At 34.1% G+C, this 21,554-nt stretch overlaps 1 protein-coding gene across 1 annotated transcript; it reads left to right on the plus strand.

The window, feature by feature from the left end:
* Window positions 1-5,364: 5,364 nt before the first annotated feature.
* On the plus strand, window positions 5,365-20,301 carry LOC130440579 (beta-1,3-glucan-binding protein-like). Its single transcript, XM_056773833.1, has 8 exons — window positions 5,365-5,577; window positions 7,794-8,024; window positions 8,676-8,836; window positions 11,628-11,755; window positions 11,951-12,108; window positions 12,885-13,112; window positions 18,842-18,936; window positions 20,020-20,301. The coding sequence occupies exons 1-8, from the start codon at window positions 5,418-5,420 to the stop codon at window positions 20,218-20,220; spliced, it is 1,362 nt and encodes a 453-aa protein (XP_056629811.1). The 5' UTR covers window positions 5,365-5,417; the 3' UTR covers window positions 20,221-20,301.
* The last annotated feature ends 1,253 nt before the right edge of the window (window positions 20,302-21,554 follow it).

A 21,554-nucleotide genomic window follows, 5' to 3' on the forward strand; every position in this document is an offset into this window, starting at 1 on the left:
AATATAACTTTAGTGGGACTCTTGTTTTCCGTGGAGCAGAACCTTCGTTATATAGTTTATTTTGAAGAATTTTCTGAAGGAGTTCTCACAGATCAAGAAAATAACACACAAAATAGATTCAGGAAATGGATGAACTGCATAGTGAACACAATGTTTACACCACCACTACACTAACAGTCACCATTAGGCGTATTTTGATAACCAAGTTATCGTTTTCAGAGACTGAAGGTAAAGTCAGAAATAGTGCTGTAAACAGTGTGTTTAGTTCAGTATGAATATCACCAACGGTTCCAGAAATTCCAACGTAGATAAACTGCATAGTTAAATAGAAAAAGGAAAAAGCCTGGAAGGTTTAGATATATTTATATCTTCAATTTTTTCTACATAACTTCTTACAGCGATTCAGTAAAAAACCAATTCAAGTAATTTTTCGGACAAGATCATTTCTTGGATATTAAAACGTCATCGGAAAATATTAATATTAAATTCGTACCTCATACATCGGTAATGTTAGTTATTTTTATTGAAGTGGAAAAATATTTTTTGGACATAATTTATATGGCAGAACAACGTTTGTCGGGTCAGCTAGTGTGACATTATCATTTGTGTTAATTATAAATTGCTAGGAAAGAATGTAGGTTATTATTATTATTATTATTATTATTATTATTATTATTATTATTATTTAGTAATTAGTCGAGTAAGAATTTTATGCAATACGTTGATTGATTTTTATTGTAATCCAAGCATTTTTTTCTTTGACGTTCCAGAACAGTATATTTTCAATAGATTATAGATAGAAACAAAAATAAGTTTTGTATTGAAATGTTATACAGGGTCTTTCAAAACTTTAATATGCGACTTATATAACTGAATTAAACGAAAAAAATCGATTAAAAATCACCACACAATCATTCAAGTTCCTCCCTAGAGAGTGAACCAGAGAGCCATAAAACTATTTAGCTGCTGCCGTATTTTTTGAAATACCTTTGTTTCTAAAACCTACTCGAAAGTTTTTAGTCGCATATTATAATCGATCGCACGAGCAGTGGCAAAAGTCGTAACGAAATAATTATCACGACGATGAAAACAGCAATTCAGTATGAAATGAAAAATAATCTCTATGACAAATTTATTTGAAAACCCTTTTATTTAAAAGATTCTAAAAAATTTAATACAAGTATTTACACTCAATAATAGCTATTCTTTTTTTTTACAAGTTAAAACGTATGCCAAACCCTATTTCATGAATCAAGTACTTTTGTTGATAAATAATTATAGACCTTGAAAGTAAGTTCAAAAATGCGGGAGCAGCTAAATACTTTTAGCCCTTAATTTGACAGTGTATTTTGCAAGATACATGACTTTCCCTGATTTTTTGTTTAAATTTAGCGCGTTTATTTTAGTTCCATTATCTACCGCATCGTTACTTTAGGCCTTGTGCAGTAACTTCCATCAGTTTCCAACACACACTTGGAGTGAAAGTTTGTTTATTTTGCAAATTGGAACAGTGAAATCAGCCTCATCCAAAGAAATGGCATCGACCTCCTGTTGGGTAAGTTTTCAGTCAATTTACTATTATTTATCATCTGAATTCAGCTTATTAAAATTATGATTCACCTGTATTGATATAAAAACATCTGTTTTGAACAAAAACTGAATCATTTCAATTGATATTGACCTAGAAAATTACCTTTTACCATCTGTATCCTGTAGGATACATTGCCAATTCGACTGATGGTTTTTAGGATAGCTTCAATAACTATACTAAATTCACGTGTTATTTTTTCAAAAATCATATTAATTTCAAACAATCGAGTATGATTCAAACAATTTCAAATTTATTTCACCTCAATTCGAAATTTATTTAGTTTTATTATTTTGGTATTAATTTTATTCATGAATTTGTTGGCATTTCTGTCTTCTCAACCTCATTTTTTTTTCTTTTTCAAAGTAAACAGTTTACTTCAAAAGTCAGCTTCATTATTTCCTAAGCCAAAGGCGGACTCTGAAGATGAGAAAGAAGACTTGGAGGATGAAGATGTATTACTTTATCATCACATCACCACAAGCTCCAGAAGTATCAAAAGATGAAACAATGATGGATGGGTCGATTGCTGAAGAACCGGTACCGGTAGATGAATTGTACAGATCTCCTAATGAGAGATTTTTGTCCATCTGTAAGCACAATTGATCAGCAGAACGAGCCAGCAACACTCAATGATAATCTAGCTACCACCTCACATCCGTCTGGAGCAACTCCTTCTCGGAGACATCAACTACAAACCATAAAATCAACATATTTTATTATTAATTTTAATTAGCTTAAGATATTATTGTAATATTTATGTATTAATAAAAGGTTTTATTACTTAAATTTATGTGAGTTTAACTTAAGCCAGCTTATTTGGCAATGTATCCTACAAGATACATATTGCATATCTCATCTAAAATGAACCCAAATTTTTGAAACTATAAAATTATTTTATTTAGACCTTAAAAAACAATTTTAATAAAAAAAATCTAATCAATAAATAAGATTCTTGCCAAATTAAGGGTTATGGTTCTCTCGTCCGCTCGATAGGGAAGAACTTAAACATTCCACAAGCTTTGATTGACTTAAAACTTATTGTTAATTTTAATTGTTTTTAATTGTTAATTTTTTTCCGCTTAATGCAGTGATATAATTCGCATGCGAACTTTTGGAAAGGCCCAGTATAAATCATTTATGCAGTTTTTTCCCACATGGCGCTCTAGTCTTTTTTTAGTAATAATAAGTCAATTAAAAATTTTAAATGAATGAAATGAAAAAATAATAAACTGTTGATACGGAAACAGTGGTGACCGGAAATACCAAAATAAACTGCTATTAAAATGACATTTTTAGATAATACGATATACATAAATGAAGTAAAGTTGGAAGAATTTTTTAATGAGAAAAGGACTTTAAAATGAATATTCACAATGTTGACAGAAAAGTCACAATAATATTAATATTGTAACATATTTTTATTTGTCAGTAGTTAAGGGTTAAGACATGCATAAAATTCTAAATATATCCCTATATTGATTCCATTATTTATTTAGAGAATTTTGATAACTTTTGTTTATACCTTTATTTTATTTATACCTTTATTTCTGTTTCTGAAATTGTCAGGCAATAAATTCTGTATGGTAACATCAGCTTCTTGTCTTATTTCTAGAAGTGGCTCAGCACAAAACTATGAACTCAATTTACAATCGTCATATTGCTCTCCCCAAGAACAATATTGTAGTCTTCCTTTTTGGACAATCATCTTGAATAGAAGTACAGAGCCATCTTGGAATTGGCTTTGTAGATAATTTCAAGAATCCCGGTTTATTATAGTGAGTTATAGTATTCATATCACAATAAAACTCCTAATGCTTAATTCGTAAGCACGCTTCTCCAATTTTAGAAAGATCATTGAGCAGCTATTCAAATATAAAAGCGGAGCACGTCCTTTACCTACCTACTCCAGAATTAATTCAGGGCTCAATAATTTACAACGTAAAAAAATGCACAATAATTTGCCTTCTTTTCTCGCATTTCACAATAATTTGAAGGAACATTCACTGCAAAGTGTCTTGTACTCTATAAACGACTGTTATTCTAATACTAATATTTAATTCGGAGCATGCTACGCAGAGGTTAGGATAAGTGGGGCAACAAATTTGCATTAAGAGACAAAAATGCGGCTTCAACATGAATTTATTAAAATCAAATACAAAGATTTGAAAAAGGGTTACTTTAACTGTTCAAATTGAAGCCCATCTTAATCAACTTTTCCCTATGCGAGGAGTTTCAAATTCTTCTTCAATTGCAGTCTGGAGGCCGGGAAGAGTGCGTGGTCCCCTGGCAATAACGCGGTTCTTGAGTAGGCCCCACAGGAAAAAATCAAAGGGTGCTATGTCACATGTCGGTGCGGGTAAGTTAACGAATCTTCGTCTGAATATCCATTATCAAAAATGAACATTGAGATACTCCCGCACACATAACGCGTAGTGAGGCGAAGCTCCATCCTTCATAAAATGACAGATATTCGCGAGACTTTGATCGTTGTTCAATTGCCAACGTAAATCTTCTGAGGATTTCCAGATAACTTTGACATGTCAAGTGACCCTCAAAATAAAACGGATCCACGAGACCTCCCGCATAGATATCTGCCGACTTATCGAGAGCGTTGCCTGATTTATGCCGATTTCTGTATAAAAATTTTCATATGTACATTTGAAAAACTAATTTCGTTATTCATTTTAGTTTTCTGGTGTATATTTTATATTTAGATTCATCTTATTTGTGTCTTTGTATTCAGTTATATGTATGTTTGTTTCTTAGTTCTTTACAAGCTTTTGTCTACAAATTGTAAACAAGTTTTGACAATAAGGAATTTCCCTCTTTCTCCTTCTCTCTATCTCTCCCTCTCTCTTCTACGGAAAAACGAATGCTGAAAAATTAATTAATCAAAAGTTCTACACGTGCTAATGGTAATTCTCAGGTGCAACTAATTCTAGTTCACTTTTTTTATGAAGAATTATATATGGCAAGGATTGAAGCAAGATTTTAAAATAAATATTCAAACTATAAAAAATTTCAAGACGCTAATTGCACTTATTGAAAATCTATAAATTCTGCAAACCCCAACTAAGTCTACATACAAGAAATTCCACTGGACGAAAAATTGTTGTCAGATCATGTTATATTTGTGTCTTTAAAAACATATAAAATCATGAAGATAATGCCATAAATTAGTTTGCGATTAATATTCAAAAGCAATTACAGAATTTTTTTTTAATCAATCATTAGCTTTTTAGTTCAGCAGTTAGATATGTTAAATACTGACACAAAGGTACCCGATATCTCTGGTGTAGACATAAGAGACAGAATTGAGAGTTTACCATAGAAATAAACTAGAAATATACTAGATAGGTGTGAAATATGAATATATAGTATTTATTGAAATTTCTTACCAATACGACTGAATAATAAAGATTTCAAATATCACATTATGTCACCTGTTATCACTATCGCCCTTCAGCTAGTATGAGGATGAAATAACTTAAATGGATACAAAAATATAAACAAGGATATATGAATTTACTATCAGTAATTTATTTTGGATGTACATAAAGAGTGAAACTGTACAAATTCCATTACATACAAAAATAAATGTGGTTTTTAAATCAACGTAACGGAAGTTAGATTAGCCACCTCTTCCATTACAATCAGTGAAATGAACGGACGATTCAATATTTTATTTATTGATATTATCGTTTATTCACATGTTAATTATTTGAAATAATAATTATATTATGGAGCAGCGCCCGCCACTGGTATTTACGTCCATCGCGAGGTCATTCAAAAATAAAAGAACACATATCAAAACCAAGACTACTGAATGATAACCCGAGTTTATAAGTATTCTGTAAGGTTAGAAAATATGAAGTTTCTTCCTTGGCTGTGTTTTTTTATCATAGTAGAAGTGAATGGTCAATATGTTGTGCCGGAATTGAAATTGGAAGCCTTTTCTCCAAAAGGATTTAGGGCCTCGATGCCAGGTGAATCATAAATTGTACTTTCACTATAAGTTACGATCAGTTGGCAACTGGTCGACATTTCATCAAAACTATATCTGATGAAATAATTTTGAATTTAGAATTGGTTTTAAATTCTTATCATTGGGTTTTAATTCTCATAATACACTACAATGAATTACTTTATTAAATTATATTAAAACTAAATTCATCTAGTTTATTTTGATATCTGCTCTGTAGGGGCCATATCAACTTAAGATTTATAGTCTATATATTTTTCTTTTCGCATATTTTCCACTTTCGGTACGAGCAAGAGATCACGTAATACTAAATTTTTTTTAGAAGCCAAAAACTGACGAATGAAAAGTGACTTGTGAAATAAGAAGCCGTTTGTCCATTTTTCAGGTTTTTTTCTTAGCATATCGTTTCGCAAGAATTCTGATCGGAATATTCCCCCATAATCGAAAATACTGATGGGCCTTTTCAAGGCGAGTCGAGTCACTAATTCTCCATTGAAAATTCTGAATTTGTTTTTTAGAATCATAGTCTTTGACAAATTTCAACATTTCTCATGCACTTTTCTTTCTCAATTTCAACTGGATGTTCACGCGTTGTTCAATATTTATGCTTCTTGACAGACACTGCAAAGGGTTTAAACTTGTCATCACTTGCCTCATAACGTGAGGGTGTGAAAAGTACTATTTTCCGATTTTCCGGGTTTCTTTCTTTGTATATTGTTTCGCGAACATTCGTTTTAAATTTAGTTTTTCCTTTTGGAAGAAATTCTGATCGGACTATTCCCCCATAATCGAAGTTATCTTTTCAAAGATTTAAGGAAAAAGTATATGACTATCATTCGTGATGGACTATTCAACACAAAATACGGATTATTTGATAAAAAATGACAAAGAACGTGTATAAACATGATTCCATCTTTTTCTTTTTAAACAAAATTCAACCAGAGCAATTAGAACGTACAGAGATGTCACGAATATAACCTAGAAATGCGATTGCGACATTGTTATTAGTTTTATTTATTGTTTGCAAAACAATTCTCATTTTTATTACTTTACAAACATTAAAGAAAAACAATCATAAATGATCTTTCGCATACAAATATCAATAGTGTATTGAGAATATTTATAATATTATATATATAATATCGTTTTAAAAGATTTCAAAAATTTATTTGCCAAAGGTAGCTTCAACAAACTCCACTAGTTTGAAACGGTAGAGATCACTATATGCGAGGTGTGTCTAAGAAGTTCGGTAAATGGTGTTAGAGAAATAAGGAAACGAAAGGTACAAATAAATTACCTTTAATTGCTTTCAAACTAGTCGCTATTGTACATAGCTCACTTTTGACAACGTTTACAATACTTCTGAAAGCTATCAGAAAATGAAATCTTTTGGAATCCATCTCGGAACGAAGGTCTCACGTCCTTGGATGAACGCCAAGTCCACAAAAAGTATTGGCGCACGTGGATTATAAAGTGAGCGGTCATCTTATTATGCAGCAGCACCGACTACTCAATCTTGCTCAACTATGGCCGAACACGCCGGATTGGTCATAGTCAAAATTGTGTCTTTCTCGATTTTAGCCAAAGAACGAATTCTTTATGGATGATTCTATCTTTGTCGAAAAAGGCGATCAATATTGTCTGACTTTGGATTTTTTAGACTGTGGGAACGACGCCATTCCATCGAATCAGCATCGCACTGGTAGCACCAGGTCTTATCCACTGTAATGATGGTTCGCAGTAAGGATGGATCCGGATCATACTTGGTAATGAAATCTCCAACGGCTTTTTGAACGCGCAGAACAAATTGAGAACACATATTTCTCTCACCCAAATCGGCGCGAACGATGGTACAAATCATGTCCTTGCTAATGCTTCAGTCGTTTCCTAGCTATGACTAAAACGTTTGAATCAATTGTAAATACATTTTCTGCTCGCGGCTTCCATTCTGTACACTTTCACAAACATATAATGTGTCCTTGTAGCCTTTTCCATGTAACAGATCTTGCAACATTGCACGATGACACCTCTCATACTGACTACGTTTGATTATCGATAACGGGCAAGTCTTCTGCTATGTGGCACTCCCTCTCTAGATTGTCATATGCAAGCGCGTGCGCGTACTACATATTTCCGTTAAGATATAGGATCATTTATCGAACTTCTAGGCACACCTCTCACATAATCGATTTTCAGGACTTATTTATTTCTTCGTTTCAGCTGATGAATTAGACCAATTGTTTGTATTCAACGGGAAAAAGGGAATTGATCCACTAGCAGAAAATGAGCCGGGAGAGTTTAGTGGAGAAATCAAGAAGAAAACGAGGGGCTATTTTGTTTACGATAATCCGAGTTTAGCGTTAAACGTGGGAGATGAAATACATTACACTGTATATGTTCAACATGATAATCTAGGTTATAAAAAAAATGATCGATCGTGGGTTGTCAAAGGTAATTACATAAATATGCTGAACAATTTTACATGTGAAAGAGAACAATTTTATAGAGAAAGACTAGGTTTCTACTAGGAAATCATTTTCATGTCTTGTTTGAAAACGAAATCCAACAGTTTGATAAAGATAATTTCTGGTATCTAGAGGTACATTCCTCTTCTCTGTATCTTATGACAACGGTTTGTGGAAAGCTCGGGTATAGATCAAGAAGTCGAACTTGGTGCTGGAAAGCCGATTACATGGAGCGAAGTAAATTAATCTTTATTTGTACGAGGGTGTCAGTCGAGTTTTGTGTATTTCACATTTAGTATCTATATCTTCAAAATGCAGATCGTTCGACGTGCTTGGATCTTTACAGCTTTTCCTAGCACAGTACATAAAGTTTACAGGATGTCTATAGCTGATAGTTGACATAGTATATAGCATTTGAATACAAATAGCTACCAGTCAATATCATGAAATAAACTATATTTTAGTGGAATTAAACGTTTGGAGCTCTAGCTAGTGTCTCTTTAGAAAAGAAGTTATCTAGAAATGCGAGAAAAAATTATGCAGCCGAAACAAACTTTTTTCTATCTTTCGAAGTATTTGTTATTATTTTTCCTCGATGCTAATCTGGCGAAATTATTTTATTCTTATATATTTTTAGAACTTTTGAAAACACAAACATCAACTTGTGAAAATAGTATATCCCTTGTAAGCGGTTCAGTATTAATATGTAAGGATTCAACAGTTTTTGAAGACGATTTCAAGAGCAGCTCAGTAAATGAGGATAAATGGTTGGTGGAGCAGTATATTCCAGATGAACCCGTAAATATAAATTTTGTTATTATCTAATTTAAGTTCCACGTTTTATAAATCGAAAGTAGACAAGATGGCGTCGATAGGTATGAAAATAATAAATCGACAATGGGTAGAAAGTTTTCAGTAAAGACATAATTTGTAATTTCTATTAATTAATATGAATGGCATCTTCTGTTGATTTTCCTTCTCCAAGGCCTTGTTGATGTTACCGTAATTCTAGTTCCACTTTTTCGGTTCTTCATTTATTATTTTTGTAAGTATTTTATACATGGTATTAAGCAAATTGATTTCTCTATAATTGCCACATATATTAGAATTTCGTTTCGTCATTATTGGTATAATGATTCCAGTAGAATTATTTATCGATATTGTTTCTGATTCCTATATTCTTTCCATTAGGTATCTTAAATATTGAATATATCTAATGGAAAGAGTATATATAAATATTAATACTTGAACGAACTAGTAGGAGAGCATCAAGGCGGGTTCAAAAGAATCGAATTGCGATCAAATTTTCGTGTTAAAAAGAATACAGAATGAACAGGGACTGAATTTGAAGCTATTACTTATCGACTTTGAACAGGCATATGATTTAATATTGAGCAAACACCTGTACCAAGCTCTGGCGAAACTTGGAATTCCTAAAGAGTTGATACTATTGGTGGAAATGACAGTAAACAAAATCGAAAACATAGGAGGATATATTGAAAAATTCTTAGCCTTATATAGAAGCAAATAAAATTTCAATGTCAAATCTGGTGAATAAGGGGGTGTTTCTAGTAATTCAAACCCTAAATCACGAATTTTTTGCATGGCAACATGAAATTTGTGTGCAGCGGTGTTGTCCTACAAAAACAAAACACCTTTGGATAGCTCTCCGCGTCTTTTCTCTTTAATTTTCTCCCATATAGTGGTCAGTAATCCAAAAAAACTGAAGCAAGAACTTTTCCAGCAGATTTCTGGACACGAAACTTCTTAGGTCTTGGAGAACCAGAGTGACGCCATTCCATCGATTGTTGCTTTGTTTCTGGATTATAGAGATGTACCCAAGTCTCATCCATAGTAACAATTCGGTTTAAGAAGTCTACATCGTTTTCAAATCGAGCACAGATTGAACGCGACGCTTCTACCCTTGCCCGCTTTTGGTCAAAACATTCAAAAATTTGGGGATCCATTTTGCAGCAATTTTCTTATGTCCAAATTGACGTGAACTATATGATGAACGCTTCGATCGATGCATCGATATTTTCGGGGACTGACACAGAAATGACCTTCCCGATCGGTCATCATCTTCAATGGAAAATTTACTTAATTTGAAGTTGCAGTCCAATTTTTCAGGGTCGCATACAAAGGACATTGATCACCAAGGGTATTAAGCATATCTTAGTAAATCTGCTTACCTCTTAAATGGAAACCAGGCTAAATGGGAGATGGGAGAAAGAATTGTTAAGAAAAATTTTTGGAGGATTAATAGTGGAACAAGATAAATGGAGAGAATTAAAAGGCTATATAGTAAGGACATAAATACTCCGTGAAAAGAGCCTTCACAAGTGGAGACGGTACAAAAAAAGAAGAGGACGTCCACATTTAAAATGGCTAGATGCATAGAAGGAAGTTAGGGATAGCGAACTGTCGCAATGCAGCCGTGAACAAAAAGGATTGAAGATAAGTAGTAGACAAACTTCAAGCCATAAGCCAATAAGGCCTCCTGTGGATGGTGTTCCAATGATATTCTGGTGCATAATAGCAGATAATGCTATCAGACCATTAGAGAATCCTCTCCGTTAGGTTAGTGAGTTACCCCGTGGCGGCCATGACAATGACCAATCTTTTTCAATCGCACCTAATAATTGATTGAAATTAGTTATCATAAATCACACAAAAGATGGTCTATTGTCAACTAATACATTTCCGGCCGGTCCTTTGCTTTCCAACCCGGGCTAGAGATAAAACGGTAAATATTACACATGTATATCTTGAATTATCGGTTTTAATAATTGACATCATGTGGTATTTTGTGTAAATATGTGCATTACTTGATGATCAAATCAATTTTAAGTAAATATTTTCACGTATTTAAGAATTATAACATGTACAGTCAATGTAAAACCCAGCTCCTTAATCTTTTGCTATTACTTACTTCGTTAAGAAAACACCTAAGAATTATTCCTCAAATTGAAAACATTTCAAATATTACATATTTAACACATATGGTTTGAATTTTCATTTAATTTTCTACTTATATTGGAAACCACACTTCCCAAAAGCTTGGATTATTACTTTAATAAAGAGTTCTCATTTTCCAAAATTTGCTGCAGCTATATTATGAGCGTTATCATATTGGGAACGTGGCAATGTAATACCAAAGTAGAATAATTTTAATATATTTTCCGAGCTTTCGAATATTTATATATTCATCGTCTGGGAAATAATTAATTGAGATTTGCGGTGGCTTTTTCACAAGAATTTATACAACTTAAAGCCACTCCAGATCTCAATTAATTATTCCTCAGACGATGAATATATAAGTATTCGAAAGCTCGGAAAATATATTAAAATGAGTATTCTTTGGTGTTTCATTGCCACGTTCCCGATAAGAAAACGCTTATATATATTTCTCATTTCTTAGACCTTTGGAAGACCTCATTTTTTTGAAATGGAATAACTTTTCTCATTCACTTCTGCAAGTCTGCAGCCCTCGATGAAAGCTGAAAGCTGATGAAAACGGAATTTTATGCGTTTTTAATTCTTCCTTTTAGCTGAATGTTAATAAATATTTTTTTCTTTTACTTTTCAGGATTATGAATTTGTTATATATAAAAAGGATAAGGAGGTGGTCCAAATAAGAAATAATCAATTGATAATTAAACCAAAACTTCAAGATGAGAAGGACATATTTGAAAACACTATAGATATATCAGATGGGTATGATGAAACTATTAAAAGTATTGACTTTTCCAAAGAATGAACACTCGACTCTCAATCGTTGGAAAATGTTTTTGTTAAATGTTGAATCGAATTAGTTTCTGAAATGTTCTGTTAAAATTAGCGATTTTTAAAAATAGTTGACATATTCTCACTATAAGCTGTTCCTGTTCCTGTCATTCCAAATTATTTTAGGTGTACTAGGGCAGTATCAAAACAAGCACGGTGCAAAGGTAGAATATATCTACTTCATAACCCTGTAATTTCCGGAAGACTTGTTTCTAAAATAACATTTTCTTATGCAGATTTCGAAGTTAAAGCAAAGCTTCCTTCTGGAGAATGGATGTACCCGGGTGAGTCAAACAAAACGGTCCCCATTCTAGAGTTTTTTTACAAAATTATTATAGAGAAAAGTAATTAAGCATTTGACTAGTTCAATATAGGTTAGAGACAATACATTGAATAACCTCCAGATACCTGACTCCCAACACAATTTGAAGGAGCATCTGATGATCAGACTTTAAGCTAAACCTCAAGCTTGAGCTCCCTTCATTGGAAAATGAAACTACTGTTTGAACAACTGAGGCTAAGACACAAAATCTTTAAACTGCAATGGCCACCGTACATTTTGCTACATTTTCAAATCGTCTCAATCGTATCATTATAGTTATCGGAAGAAGATTCAAAAGTACACTTTCATTTTTTTCCTGTAGGAGGGGAAATCCTCATTGATCCCCGACGTTGTTGTCAGGTAGTGTCAAACTCTTATCAAGTGAACCCCCCTGGGCTCCCTCATTTTGCAATGGTATCCGCTCTCGCATTGCTTTGTTGCAAAAGCTGTCCTTCGTTATGTCTAGTTCCTGCTCTCTTCCTCTATATTTTGGTGTACTTCCAGGACTCCTGTGATTCAAACAAGCATCCCATTATATTGACAATATTAAAACTTAATCTCTGGGTACAAAAATTTCGCACTTCTTCCCATCTGGAGCAGTGGAAGAACGTATGCCCTGCACTAGGTGCATTTAGCATCCATGGCCTTTGAGTGCTGAGCTGACCATTCATTTAACGAGTCATAGTGAAAGTAGATAGAAATTCTTAGGAGTCTACCTATTTCTTATTTCCTTTACAGAAATATATTTAGAAGATGAAAATTACAATAGATTAGTTATCGCTTATTCTCGAGGCAATAAAATTTTTACTGGAAACGATGGAACAGATATTGGAGGATCTTTGTTATTCGGAGGCCCAATGCTGAGTCCAATTGAACCGACCCGTAGTAAGAAGTTGAGCTCCTATAGACGCAAAACTGGTCCGTTAAGTGATGATTTTCACATTTATAGATTGAGATGGACTCCAGGTAGAACAAAAAAGTTTTCTTTATTAACAATAACAATAATATATTTTATTTCATACATAAAAAGCAATATCCAGCTTTTACTGATACTTTTGTTAGTTAATAGGGTTGACAATTGAGAACAAAAGGAAACTTCTGAACTATCAATGGTTAACATTCCTATAGATTACTTCCAACAGAAACATATTTTTTGAAAAGTTATCGAAAGTTGAAGTTATTTTTTCACTACAGTACAATAATATACTTCCAACAAGCATCATAAAGACAAAACCCGCTAAGTCCCATATAATTATGAGGTCCAGGCGACTAGCTCATAAGTTAGCTCAAAACCATCACTGATAGTACTGTCCACGTGTTCTTGATGCTTTCCATTTTCTTGATGAAATTCCAAGGTGTGGGAAGATTGAGGTCTTGGAATCAACAAAAAAAGGAGTGATTCATGCGTGGACTAAGCAGATGAAGAACTCGGAATTTGTTCATTTCTTGCAAATGAACCAATAACTACTCTACCCCCATCCCCCTCTTGATAATGGCTTCAAAGTGGAAGCGGAAACGTCGGGAATTGTCAAAATTTCAGCGCGGTTCAACCAGTTCTTTTGTTCAAAAATTTTATAACAATTATAAATATAGGTAGTGGTGATTTAATGATTTCTCTCACGATGGAATTAATAACGAAGTACTTATAAAATTGAAATGCGTAGTATCACATATTTTAAGCAAGCGGTTACTTCGATATAAATCAATTCTTACATAAGGACTGTAAAAAGTTTGAGAGAATTGAGAGAGAGGACCATCGAGCTGGCCATACAGATTCCCAGAACTGGCTTTGAAGAATTTCTGTTTATATGAGCACGTGAAAAAATTGTGTGCTATGCTTCACCGACTATTTCCAAAGATATGAAATTTCTAATTAAGAATTTGTATGCTGTAGTGAACCCCAATATTTCAAGATGTTAGACTAACTTAGGGTTATACTCTGAAGTACAAAAAATAGTGTGAAACTTTTATAATTTCTTTTTCGTTATTCGTTCGAGACTATTAATGGATTAAAATATTGTTTTGTTTGTTATCTGGAGACGAAAAGATTAAGCCTTCACCAATGCTTAAATCTTCGAAATCTTAGGTGCGTTCTTTCCACCATGGTATAAAAAAAAATTTCATTTTAATGCTGCCAGTAGTTTCGGCAGAATCGTGAAAAATGTGTGAACATTTTTGTTCAATATTCTTTACTTTGAATACGGGCGGCGTTAAGAAAATTTTTTACTAACCACAACCCAATTATTTTTCAGTTTTCTAGCTACCTTTGAGACGGGTTCACTTTTAATTGAAACACCCTGTATAGTTTATATGAGTATTATCTTCTTCTTCTTCTTCTTGTAGTAGGACGAGGTCCTGTCAGGTCTGTCATCTGCCCTCTTGTGAAGCCGATGTCCAACTATCGTACCAGCGTTTTGGGAGCCTACCGATTGGGCGTCTTGTGTCTGGTTTCTGTGTTTTGGCCCATTTGGAAATCCGTTCTGGAGCCATTCGTTCTACATGGCCTCTCCATTGTCGGCGTCTTGCTCTTACCCATCTAACGACATCTTGTACTCACAGTTCTCTTAAGGTATCTGTGTTGGGTATTCTATCGTAGAGTGTGGTACGCTTTATTGTTCGTAATATCTTCATCTCTGCTGTTCTCATTTTTCTCTTTGTTTGTGTTGTGTCTGCCCTTGTTTCTGCGGCATAGGTTAGTATGGGTCTGATACAGGTCTTGTAGATTCGCGTCTTACTTTCTATGCTCATATATTCATTTCTCCATATAATGTCCCGTAAATATCCCGATATTCTAGTTGCTTTCTTGATCTGCTTATCTACCTCGTCCGTTATGTTTCTGCTGCTCGTTGTTTCTACGCCCAAGTAGTTGAAATTCATTACTTGCTTTATAATGCGCTCATTTACTACCAACTTGCATCTTATTGGGTCTTTGGATATTACCATGCTTTGTGTTTTCTCGCATGAGATTTGCATGTTAAGTCTCTGTGCCGTCAGGTTAAATTTATGAAGGAGGCGTTGTAGATCGTCTTCATTTTCAGCTATAAGTACAGCGTCATCTGCGTAGCAAAGGATTTTCAGGCGACGGTTATTCATTTCGAATCCTGCATTAACTTCGTTTACGCTCTCAATTATTTGGTCCATTATTACGTTGAAAAGGCATGGGCTGAGGCTATCTCCCTGTCTTATGCCGGATGAGACTTTGAGTTCTCTTGTTAGCCCACAGTCTGTTTTTATTCTTGTTTTGGTGTTGATGTTAAGTTGCCTTACTAGATTTGTATAATGCTTCTTGACGCCTTTTTGGTTTAGTCGGTGGATTTAGTCGTTGAGTTTTACTCTATCGAATGCTTGCTTTAGATCTACGAAACATGTGTACATGGGTTTATTGTATTCTATGGATTTCTCTATCAACTGGCGTAATATAAATATTGCGTCTATAGTGGATCTGTTTGGGCGGAAGCCTTGTTGCTCTTCTGAGATGCCTACCTTAGCAGTTATCTTATTTGCAAGTATCTTGGTAAATAACTTTAACACACTACTAAGTAGCGTTATGCCTCTGTAATTCTTCGGATCTGATTTTAAACCTTTCTTGTATATAGGTATAGTTATACTAGTTCTCCATTCTTCGGGTATTACTCCAGTTCTTTCTATTTTATTGTACAGTTTTATTAATTCTTTTTCGTTTTCTGGGCCCCCGTTCTTCAGTAGTTCATTTGGGATATTGTCTGTACCTGGTGATTTTCTATTCTTTAGTTTCTTTATGGTTGTTTGTACTTCTTCTAATGTGATGGTTTCTTCCTGATCGTTTGGGGATGGCGGGTTTGCGACTTCTTCTTCTTCTTCGTCCCTGCTTCCGTTGTTATCATATAGGATCTTAAAATGTGCTGCCCATGTTTCCTGATTTATAACATTTATCACTACCTCCTCGTTGATTGGTTTCTTCCTTTTTCGTATCATGTTCCATATTTTTTTCTGGCCTCCGTACAAATCATGTTCCATTTCCACTGAGAAATTTTCCCAGTATGTTTTTTTCAGTTCTTTTATTGTGTTGGTTGTTCTATTTCTCACTCTTTTATAGACTTCGTATTCTTCCTGTGTTCTATTGGTAATGTATTTTATGTACGCTTTCTTTTTTTCATTTGCCAGCTCCTTAATTTCTAGAGTGAACCAGGGTTTATTGTGTGTTCTATTCGTGTCTATTGTTCTTTCTCCTAGGGATTCCTTTGCGCCGTTCTTTATGTTATTCTTTAGTTTCTCCCAGGCGACTTCTACGTTGTCGGTTTCTTTTATAGGGTTTTGGACAATTTTTTCGCGGAGTCTGTTTTGATAGAGGTTTTTAATGCTTTCATCCTTAAGCGACTCTATATTAAATTTCGATACGTAGTTGGGTGTTTTTCTTTTCTTTATTATGTGGGATACGCGGTATTTACACAATACTAAACCGTGTTGTGTGCCGATATTTGCCAATGTTAATACCCGTACGTCAAGTATCTGGGAGGGGTGGACTTTTCTGTTTGTAATTATGTAGTCAATAGTTGATTTTTGGCCTCTCGTGTTAGCGAAGGTGTACTTTTGTTGTTCCTTATGATCAAAATATGTGTTGTTGATACGTAATTCGTTGAGGGCGCATACATCTATCAATATATCTCCGTTATCATTCACTGCTTCTTCGTTGAAACTATGCATGATTCCTGGGATAACTGTGTTTCCAATTCTTGAGTTAAAGTCGGCCATAATAAACACTTTGTCTTTACTGGGTATTTTGTCTAACGTAGCTTGCAAGGCATCAAAAAAAGCTTCCCTTTCTTCTTTCGGTTTGCTTACATCCGGTGCATATATACTTAGTAGGTGTGTTCTTTCGTTGGCCAGCTCTACTGTTATCTGTATGACGCTATGACTTATATACTGTACTTCCTTAATATCTTTTTCAAGTTTTTTATTCACTAGTAACCCTATTCCTCCCCGTGCTCGCAAGTTCTTGTCGACTCCACTATAAAACAGTATGTAGTTTTGGTACCTTTGACTGCCATTGCCTTTCTTCTTGGTCTCTGAAAGTGCGCAGAAATCTATTTTGTTTTTCTCTATTTCTAAGACCACCTCATAGCCTTTGTTGCTCCATGATGTAATGTTCCAATTTCCGAGTCTTACTATGTTCTCTTTCCATACTCGTTTTTTCCGTTTTCGTGCCGTGTCGTCGTCAATGCTCCGTCCAGTTTCCGAGGCTAATGTGACAGTTCTGTGAGCGTGAGCTATATGAGTATTATGAGTTTTGCATTTGTTTTTTTACTTTTTTATTTAATTCCATTAGTGTCATTGATTTTAACTGTTTCGTTGGTCACAAATTCCATGTCAGCATACCGGTTAGCCTATCTAATATTTTTTTTTTGTATTCAATATTGGATGATTCGTTATTTCCATCTTCCCTACATGATTTATAAAGATTTTATTTTGTTTCACATGATATTATTATACTTTTTGTAATCCAGGTGTTCTTAGGTTTGGTCATTTTGATTTTTTATGTATAGTTTGTGAAATATACATCTCTGTATTTGCTTTTGAGAGATTCAATTCCTCCATTCACATCCATTTTTATCATATTAGCATATAGCTTCGAAATAGGTGCAAAAGATGCGTTCTTACCACCGTGGTACAGAGAAAATTTCATTTTAATGTTGTCAGTAGTTTCGGCAGAATCGTGAAAAATGTTTGTTCAATACCATTCATTTTTTTATTTAATTCCATTAATGTCATTTATTTCAGCTGTTTCTTTGGTCAATAATTCTATTTCAGCATTTACTATTTCTTAAGTATAATTTGCGATATATACCTCTGTATTTTTTTAGGAGATTTAATTCCTTCATTAACATCCATGTTTAGTATATTTTATAATATTATAATTTACAATTTTTTTATATTCAAATAACTTAAGGTTTGATTTTATGTAAACATGTTTTTAAAATTCATAAGTAAAGGATCACTAATTTATTGCAATACGAGGTCAGGCTATTAAATAACGAGACTGGTTACGAAAAAGGGTTTTATTATGAAAATTCCTATACATTCGAATGCTCCCCTTCAATGTACTCCCCTTCCATCGCCACACATCTTTCCATACGTTTATTCCATTGATCGAAGTAGTGCTGAAAGTCTTCTTTGGTGAATGCCTTTAGGAGTTCTGCCGTTATTTGCTTTACCGCTTCCATCGACTCAAATCGGGTCCCTTACATAGCAAATCTTTTTCAACCTCTCTAACCTTTCAAGGAAATCTGAGCACAAACTTTGACGTAAGCGATTTTGGTCAGATTTGTTGGCACCAACTTAGCACAGATTTTTGTCATGAGTAATTCCTCGTATAAAATTTTTCTAACCGTTTCTTTATCAGTTTTTACAGCCTCTGTAATTATCCGAATACTCATTCGAATATCTGTACCCACAATTTGGTCACTGTTTCCGGAGTTGGAACAATCATAGGGCGACCTGGGCGCTGGTCATCTTCAGTGCTCTCTTAGCCCTCACTAAAGTGCTTACATCACTCAAAAACACGCACACGAGATAGAGATTGTCCCCATAGGCGTCTTACAACAATTTATAGTACTAAGTCGGAGTTTTTTCAATTTAACGAGAAATTTGAGATATAACAAAATAATTTCAAATATATGAAATTCTGTACAAAAAAATGAATACTAAAACTATTTTAGAAAAAATTGAACTATTCATAGATGGACAAAGATATGGCGCTATAAACTCTACAGACATTCCATCTTTTGGCTATACAAGTAAACCACCAGTTCGCGTAAGTGAAAATCAAATAATTTTCTAATTAAAAATCATTATCAAGAAATAAATGTGTTTGAATTAACTGCACAGAAATTCATCAATATCTTCTTTAGTTTACTTTCGGTCTTAGAAGAAATGACTTTGTTATACGAGGGTTGCTACTCAAGTTTGGACATAAATAAAACTAAATATTTATAATTTGATATGGCCATTCCGATAAAATATTCCATGTTTTGACTTTTCAAAAGCGTGTGAACTGATGTATGACAGCTCGCATTTTCGTGGATTTTTACAAACACTTTTAGCAAAAAAATGCTGATGTACCATTTAATGATAAACGATGGTGACATGTCCAGTTATTCTTAAAAAACATGTAACCATTAACTTCGAAGTGCTTCGTGTTGGATTTGGCTCGTCTTGAAAGTCATAAACAGTCCATTGTTGTTTAGTTTCTTGCTTAGTCTAGAGACGTCTTTTGAATTTTTTCAGCATTTCTTCGCATCAATAGCCACGAGCTTTTTGAGCGATTGTGAAATTACGCGGTAACAAATTAGGAGTGGAACTAATACCCAAGTATGTCTCAATATCAAGGTATGTCGAATGAAGATCCTGCAATATGAGTTTACCAACAGCATCGATGTTGTCTGGCACAACAGTCGATTTTGGACAACCTTCACGAAATTCATCCTGTATCGAAGTACGGACACAATAGAATTAGGAAAACAAGGTGGCTCGAGATGATGCTTCATCAACAAAAGTCGAACCGAGTAAATCGGCACACTGTTGTTGATTCAATCCACGTCAAAAGCGGCTATTTGAATCCATTTTTTGACCAAGATGAATGTATCAAATATCTGTCGTCTGACAACACGTTCACAGTACGTTCACCATGTCAAACTTTATGATGGCGATGTCAGATTTGACATATTCACATCAGTGTTGCCATATTCCGAAGCTTAGTAGCAATCTTTGTATATTGACCAAATCACTGGTTTGTATTTAAGTTTATGAGAACTTCAATTTTTACGATTATATGTATAGAGTTGTAAGTGATAACTGACTCCTAGATATATTGAGTGATAATTGACTTTATTTTCAGGCTCATTTAGTAATCGGTATCGGAGTGGGTGGCATCAACGATTTTCCAAATGATTTCAAGTCTGGAGATGTTCTAAAACCTTGGAAAAATCGAAATAATGTGCAAGTAAAAATGTTCTATGAGAGCAGAAGTCAATGGTTGCCTAGCTGGAATAATGGTGGACAACTTATTGTGGATTACATTAAGGTTAAAGCCATATAAAGTTGAGAAAAGACTAATTTTGTACAATTTCACCTCGCAATATATATTTTTTATTATATTATTATACTTTTTCAAGACGAATTCCAATGATTTTTTTTCATTAGCATTTGCCAATAATTAAAATACATGAATTTCAAAATAAGGAGTTAAAAGTGCCTTTCGATAAGATAAGAGGAAGAAAATGAAAAATGCAATCATATAAAAGTATGAATAGTATATCTGTTAAAGACATAGATGGAAACTGAAACTTTACAGTAGAAATTTTTATACAGAGTTGATTCAACAATTTCACTTTTAAAAGCTCCCTAAATAGAACACAAATAATCAATCCATCTATAAAAAAATAATTAGACACCATGTCTAGACTAACGATAGCAAACACTAGGGTAAAATCACCAGTGGAGGCAGTCAACTCGCTTACAAGCTTTTGTTTTATCTTCGTTGCCATGGAATTTAGTAGTAAAAGAACTACTGGAGGAAATAAAGGAAGTAGAGTGTGATGTAGTTTGCTACGCTAAAGATCTTTATCGCCCGTAGACCCCCTCTTAATTCCCTACTACAAATCACTCGGAGATATATAAAAATAGTAGAGACCAGCTGCAAAAACACACAAATTCCAGTCAATCCTAAGAAAATCGAGATTAGAGCTTTCACACCGATTATAAACAGAATAAAACTACAGCGCAGGAAGGAGTATGAATATCTGGACAGGAGGTTTAGATGCCTTACGTGTCTATCATAACAGGCCATTGAAGTCAGCTGGGATTATGAAGTTGATATTCGATATTATTTAAAAACACAGACTGAACTTATGCTGGTCTAAAAGAAAAGGAATGTCCAAAAAACCATTCTAGTGGTACTACAAGACTCTGCCAAGACACCGTACTAGATACAGGATACATTTCGAGAAAAAGAAAGACCGAAAGGGCTCAATATCCCCAATAAAATCCTTGTGGATGTATGTACTTGATAGGAAATTCAACGCCAAGCTTCCAATCAAGGAAAAATGACACCAAAATTAGATCGGTAGATGGTGATATCTACTACATGTAACAGAGTATGCAAGCACATAGAAGGTGTAGAAAATATTTGGTTTTCTAGAAAGGTACGTTAAAAAAATAATATCATCAACATTTTGTGCGGTTTCAGATTTGTTGGTTTCTTCGCGCTGTTGATAGTGTTGTACCTGAATCCTTCTTCTTCCTCTTTCAATAGGACCAGGTCCTGTTCAATCCTGTACGTTTGGCTCTCCTCTGGATCTTCCTGAGAAGCTGAACTCTAACTCTCGTACCACCTCTTAGAGGGTCTACCCACAGGTCTGCGTGTGTTCGGTG

This window comes from Diorhabda sublineata, chromosome 2 (assembly GCF_026230105.1).
Source record: "Diorhabda sublineata isolate icDioSubl1.1 chromosome 2, icDioSubl1.1, whole genome shotgun sequence".
In the NCBI taxonomy this organism is placed as follows: Eukaryota; Metazoa; Arthropoda; class Insecta; order Coleoptera; family Chrysomelidae; genus Diorhabda; species Diorhabda sublineata.

Bases quoted from the DNA above. Each gene is read 5' to 3' on its own strand.
- LOC130440579 (XM_056773833.1), top strand. From the start codon at position 5,418: ATGATAACCCGAGTTTATAAGTATTCTGTAAGGTTAGAAAATATGAAG. The intron at 11,756-11,950 runs GTATGATGAAAC...AAATTATTTTAG, and splicing joins ACTATAGATATATCAGATGG to GTGTACTAGGGCAGTATCAA. The intron at 13,113-18,841 runs GTAGAACAAAAA...AAACTATTTTAG, and splicing joins TAGATTGAGATGGACTCCAG to AAAAAATTGAACTATTCATA.